General features: G+C 27.3%; 1 protein-coding gene across 2 annotated transcripts; it reads right to left on the reverse strand.

Moving 5' to 3' along the window:
* Positions 1-1,009: 1,009 nt before the first annotated feature.
* LOC149883409 (A disintegrin and metalloproteinase with thrombospondin motifs 10-like) lies at positions 1,010-5,683 on the reverse strand. 2 transcript variants are annotated; one of them, XM_090099456.1, is made up of 8 exons: positions 5,561-5,683; positions 5,069-5,439; positions 3,132-3,218; positions 2,782-2,825; positions 2,547-2,652; positions 1,924-1,958; positions 1,667-1,785; positions 1,010-1,410 (listed from the first exon to the last, which is right to left on the reverse strand). In XM_090099456.1, the coding sequence occupies exons 4-8, from the start codon at positions 2,804-2,806 to the stop codon at positions 1,399-1,401; spliced, it is 297 nt and encodes a 98-aa protein (XP_089955582.1). In that variant the 5' UTR covers positions 2,807-2,825; positions 3,132-3,218; positions 5,069-5,439; positions 5,561-5,683; the 3' UTR covers positions 1,010-1,398. The 2 variants fall into 2 exon arrangements, with proteins under 2 accessions (XP_089955582.1, XP_089955583.1); XM_090099457.1 differs by lacking the exon at positions 1,924-1,958 and having other exon boundaries at positions 1,667-1,755.
* Between the last annotated feature and the right edge of the window lie 339 nt (positions 5,684-6,022).

Raw genomic sequence — 6,022 nt, forward strand, 5'->3', positions numbered from 1 at the left:
CTGAGCTTGCATAATACTTAAATCCATTATAAAAGAAGGCATTTTATTTGTGTGTGGTGCTTTTTATAACAATCGTCTATAAACTAAGTTGAAAAGTACAGCGCTGTCGTTAACTCTTCACAAATCAATATTGCAATAGGAAGCATAAAAGCATTTGTAAATGCTGCTGTAAATGTAAGCATTCAGTTGACATTAGTTCATTAACATGGCAATTAAGTGAATACTTTTTAAGGTATTTTTTATCCCGGAGTGTTTTAAAAACTACTAACTTACTTAGAAGCTATAATTTTTTAGTTCAGCATGATTTTTATGATAACAAGAATAGTGATCTGACTCAAAAGCGTCAGTGAGTGAAATATAATCACTCAAACTAACAAGGTTACTGATTTTATAACACATCGTTTAAATATAAATACAAAAATTTTTGATAACTTTTTTAACTTTTAAAATTTTATTTTCTTTAAACTAAAAAATTAGCAGAGACTTCTTATTTATCTTCAGGTATGATCTTTGAAAGTAATTTCAGGTACCATCTTTCAAAGGATGGTACCTGAATGAGTCTCTACTTCTTTTATTTTTGATAACATTTATTTGTTAAAAATCGAAAATCGCTTTAACTGTAAATTATATGCACTTTTCAACCTTAAAATGCTTTGGAGTTGAGAGGGCAGCAAATCGAAGAAATTTGATTGAAAAAATTAAAGAATGGCTACTGAAGAAACTCATTTCATCCCTCAATTGAGATGCAAATCTAAGTTTTTTCAATTCAATAACATAAACTGAAAAATATTAGCTCATAATAGATGGAAATTTCATTAAAGTTATAACAAATCACAAAGAAGAAAAAAGAGAATAAAATGTGCTTCTTTGTTTGGTGCATCTGATTTAATTTCATAATTTAACATCAACTTAGAGACGATAGAAAACTTAGAAAACGGCTAAACAAAATTGTGTAATATATTTACATTACATAGTACTTTACTGGAAACTTAATGGTAAATATGAAGTGAATGTTTCTAGTTTATTTGGATAAAAATGTAAAATGTACATCTTTTTCTAGTTTAAATAGAATGTACGCTCACCCCAAAATATTTTTAAAAAACACAATTATGTCGAACTTACAAAAAAAAAAAAAAAAAAAAACAGTTTTAAAGTAAAATAAACATTCTGTTTTGCCATGTTTAAATACTTAATAAAATTATTCTCTAACGTTCTTCTAAATTACCGGAATAAATCATGCATCAATTATATTAATTCAACAATTCGACTTTGATTCCCTTTTAAGTGATACTTTCGCCAGGTAACCAATTATCAGAGATATTTATCCTTGCATAGGTTCACATCGCCATCACACCCACCACAACAATCTATGATACTAGTAGAACCTACCATCTTATTCTAACTTAAAGCCTAAAGATAGAATATTTATCATAAAGATAATTGTTTGATATTTACTAATATCCAATTTATCTAACATATACAGGTTCTTTGTAAAGATGCCAACAGCTCCTCATATAAATTTAATTTCAATAAATGATATTAGAAAAGTAGTTAATAAAAAGATTTTGAGTTAAAAAAACTAAACATTGTTGAACTTTTTTTACAAACTACAAGCCTTTGAAGACTGCTTTTTAAAACATTTGATATAAAAAACATAGAAACTTACATTGTACTTTCTACGTATAAATCTACCAAAAATATTTAAAGCAATACACTCAGTGCCAACAAATCCAAAGTTCTGTCTCACCACCCCAACTATTGATGTATATATTAAGTTACAACTCTCTTGACAGAGATAAAGAAAAATTTATTTAAAGAAGAATATCAAAGCGAGGCAAAAAGTAAAAAAAAACTTAAACTTAAAAATCAACTTTATAACTTTAAAAAAGAAAACTTATTAAATATTGTTTTTGTAAAATATACCTGTTTTATTTTCTTTAAAAGCAAAAGAAAAATTTCTTAAAAGCAAAAATAAAACTCCTCAATGCTAAATAAAAAAACATGAAAAAAAAACAAAGCAAAAAAAAACTGAAAACATTATGAAATATTTAACTGAAATCATTTTCATGTTTTCAAATATTTTTTTTTTTCCTTACTAATAAAAATTTAGTTTAAAAAAGTCATAATCATAACATTATCACAGTTACTAAAAATAAATTCTTACATAATAAAAAAAATTAAATTGACTAAATAAAATAGGTACTCAGTTCAACACATAAAATCTTTATTAGAATGGTGAATTTAACCTTCATCTACAAATTATATATTTATTTTATTTGAAACTCTTACATACATAACAAAGTATTTATTATACTTTCTTGTTTTCTGGGGGAAGATTACAAATTAGATTAAAATAGCAAATTATTAAAAAATGTATAGTAATTATGCAACAATCACTATATATGTCTTTGTGACCGGAAATATTAATACAGAAAGGTAGAATATTACTTAACATTGTGTCATTTAGTAAATAACTTTTGCAAGATACTGTAGTGAAGTTAAAATATATAACAAGAATAGAAAACTATATACATAACTATAAATACCTATGGCCAGTTTGATGCGCTAATGTGTATCCAGAAGCAAAGCCATTGTCTTCAATGACTGCTGCCGACCTTGTATGATCACACATGCCTCCAACAAATGTTAAACCTACAAGATTTTAAAAGTCTTAAGTCACTTTTCAAAAAAACTATGCTAAAAAAGAAGGGAACTGATCTTAAAAAAACTAACTTATTTTACGAGCTAAATAATAAACTTTAACACAAGTTTCAAATTTACCTTTGGTTTCGCATGGTTGGTTCATATCAACACAAATATCATGCCTTAAATATAAAAGTTAAATTTCTGTAAATCTTTTAGGATTATCTTTGTCTTACTATTTTAAAGGAATAAAATTAAAACTAAAAAGAATTTAACCAAAGCAAGACAAATTATAACCCTGCTTTATAATACATGCACCAAAATGAATTTGCATCAAAGTGCAGAACCAGGTAACTTTTACTCTTACAAGAGGTGCTATTACTCAAAAATATTTCATGGTATTTGTCTGAAAGTACTTTCCATGTCTTTAATCTAGAACAAAATTTTCTATTGCTAAATGAAATATAGGATAAAACAAACTATCATACCAAGGGAGCTGTAAGGATAAGCAGTTTAATGATGACTAAATTAACTGTGTTTGGTTCAATAGTTGAATCTCTCAAAAAATCATATGCCTAAAAGAAGTAAAAGGACATAAACTCACTTCTGAGAATCTTTTTTATTTTGCTAAATAGTTGTTTTTTAATGTACTATTTGCACATTGTTATTTGCAATAACATTGACATAACTAATACTGTGTCCAGAGATAGAGCTCCATTACCCTAAGGAATTAACAGAGTCTATGTGTCCTTTTCAGTAATTTAGAAAAAACTTTTGTCTTTTTTTAACATACTTTAAGTGAAAAGAAAGGAGACTTAGGAATAAAATAAACAAATACCGACTATGTATAACAATTATTTTATATGTGGTTTAAATGCCTTAAACAGATACCTAGTTTCCCTAGCCAGAATTTTCCATTAACTAAACATGATTATAAACTTACAATACTAGATTATGTAAGCGCATATTGCCTGGCAGAATCGAGTCCATAGCACCTAGATAATATTTACTTATCCGAAAAACCCATTTAATTTGGTGGAATTAGCTTTCTTGATTTCAGAAAACTTAAAAAAATCTTCCAGAACTTCATCCCATTTTTACATGATTCATCATGAAGACCATCTAACAAACGTTTTACAATGTGAATTTGATTAAGAAATTGCTTTATTTATGTGACAGTAAAGGTTCAATCGTAAAATTTATTGTGCTTTTTTTAAACTACTGCATTAAAATACTTTTGTTTTATTTTAATAAAATTATCTTTTCTAGTCGAAATAATCTAAACGAGTAAAATAAATGAAAATATGCTAAATGATAAAGTTGAGGGATATTTCCACAAGATTATCTTAACTTAGAATTTCAAGAAATAAAGTTTTTATTTTTGAGTTAAACTTAAATAAATATTAATTTACATTTAGATTAAACACAAGAAATAAGAATGGAGATTTTTCACGAGAGATAAGTTTTTTTCATTTTAGAGTTGCAGATTTAGATGCAAAGATCAGTTTTGTTTTTATTTTTGGCGCCAAAACGTGTAATTGGAGGAATTTTTTTCACAGCCGTGTTAAAACAAATTACAGCTAGAGTACAAACAATTGCAATTACATTAACTATTAAAAATGTAGCTAATAAAATTAGGGAATACATCTAAGAAGCAACGTTGATGTGCTGTTAAGAGCGACGTCTCTCGCACATTTTTCCCAGGGTTTTTCGTCGAATATTTGTTTTTGCTTAGCTCAGTTCCACTTGAAATTTAATTTGATATGCGAATGAGAATTAATGCGATTATCAAGATAGAGAAAAGTTTTCAACAACACTATAAAGAAAAGCACGGCAGCAGTTTTATTGACCACACTTAATAATTTAGAAAAGGACTCAAATTTGGAGATAAATTTAATCGCATTTAATTTATATAAGGACTTAACCACAGAAAAAATAAAATGATGCATTCTGGTTACTGATACATGAATGAAGTCAGGCGTGATTTTTTTATATAACAATTCAGTTGCTTGCTGTTCTCGTTAATTCTAAGTAACACTGTATACAAAAAGAACTCAATATTTCTTTTAAAATTTTTCGACCTCCCATAAAGAATTTTGAAAACCTATCGTGCAGTGTTTAATATTTTTGAAAAGCCTCAAATGGAAATGACTACGATAATTGGAGAGAGCCAAGAATAACTCAACGGAATTAAGAAATCAAACTTTTTACTACGTTAAACCAAATTTAAGCACAATTTTTAAAAAATTTGGTGTTTCCTTTAAAACGAAAAAAGAAAAAAAAAAAAGCGCACTGCTATTTTTAATAAACCAGATTTGAAAGATAATAAAAGTTAAAAGTATATAATCGTTTTAAATGAGCAATTAGTATTAAATGTGGGATGTTTATAAAGAAATTTAATGAATAAAATTAAAGAATTAATTACTTTTTACTTAAAAGCATCTCGTAACAATCTTCTGCTGCGCTATCCAACACCATTTTTTTTAAAACTTCATCAGCAAATCATTACGATAAAAGAAATAATATTCAGTAACATTACGTGGTCAAGTCCTGTTCAAATTTCCACCATAATAATCAAAAATGAAAAAGTTTCAAAAAATTTATATTTTACAAGTCCTTTGTAAGTTGTTAGCGGGGCCAAACTGTTGTTTTCTTTGTCTAATCTCCCACTGTAAAAGCAGTTTTCGGGTTGGTATCTGCTCTCTGAATGACCATTCTCACCAACTACTTCAATGTAAAAGTTAGGAACAAATAGTCTTTAGCTTAGCAGGTCATGGGCTTGAAAACTTTAATTATCTATAATTATGTATATAAAGATATATGAAAATATTAACATATTGAAGTAGAAAAATGTTTCAAATTGTTAAAATATTAATAATATTGATAATAATGTAGGAACACGCTATAAGAAACGTACTGAAACGAAAACGATTCTGTACTTTTATTTCTTTATTTTTTTTAAGTGTTCATTTATTAATACAAATGCGGTTAATAGCTGTTTACTCTCATTTATTTATAAACCAAAAGCAATCAAGTCATTAGCCTACGCTAAGCTAATCATCTCAGGTTGACCGAACAGGGCTCTGCAATCAATTAACTAATTATACAGGTTAATTATCATTATCTAAAAACTCGTGTCCTGGTTTTATTCATCAATAAAACAGAGGTATCCAAGTTTTAAAAATATTTTAAAAACAGACTTCAGAATTTATATAAAATTTTCAATAGAGCATAAAAACATTTCCATGCCTAAAGCATTAATGAAAAACCGCAGCAAACGAGTTAAAATGTTTGAGATTGTTCATTACAATGGAAGGTGAATAGAAACCGCTGCGTTTAATGTAAGTACTTTCGTTGAAACTGCGGGCAAACGCAGGCT

This window comes from Hydra viridissima, unplaced genomic scaffold (assembly GCF_058129835.1).
Source record: "Hydra viridissima isolate aposymbiotic clone 2 unplaced genomic scaffold, HvirCarnegie_v1 scaffold_10, whole genome shotgun sequence".
Classification (NCBI taxonomy): Eukaryota; Metazoa; Cnidaria; class Hydrozoa; order Anthoathecata; family Hydridae; genus Hydra; species Hydra viridissima.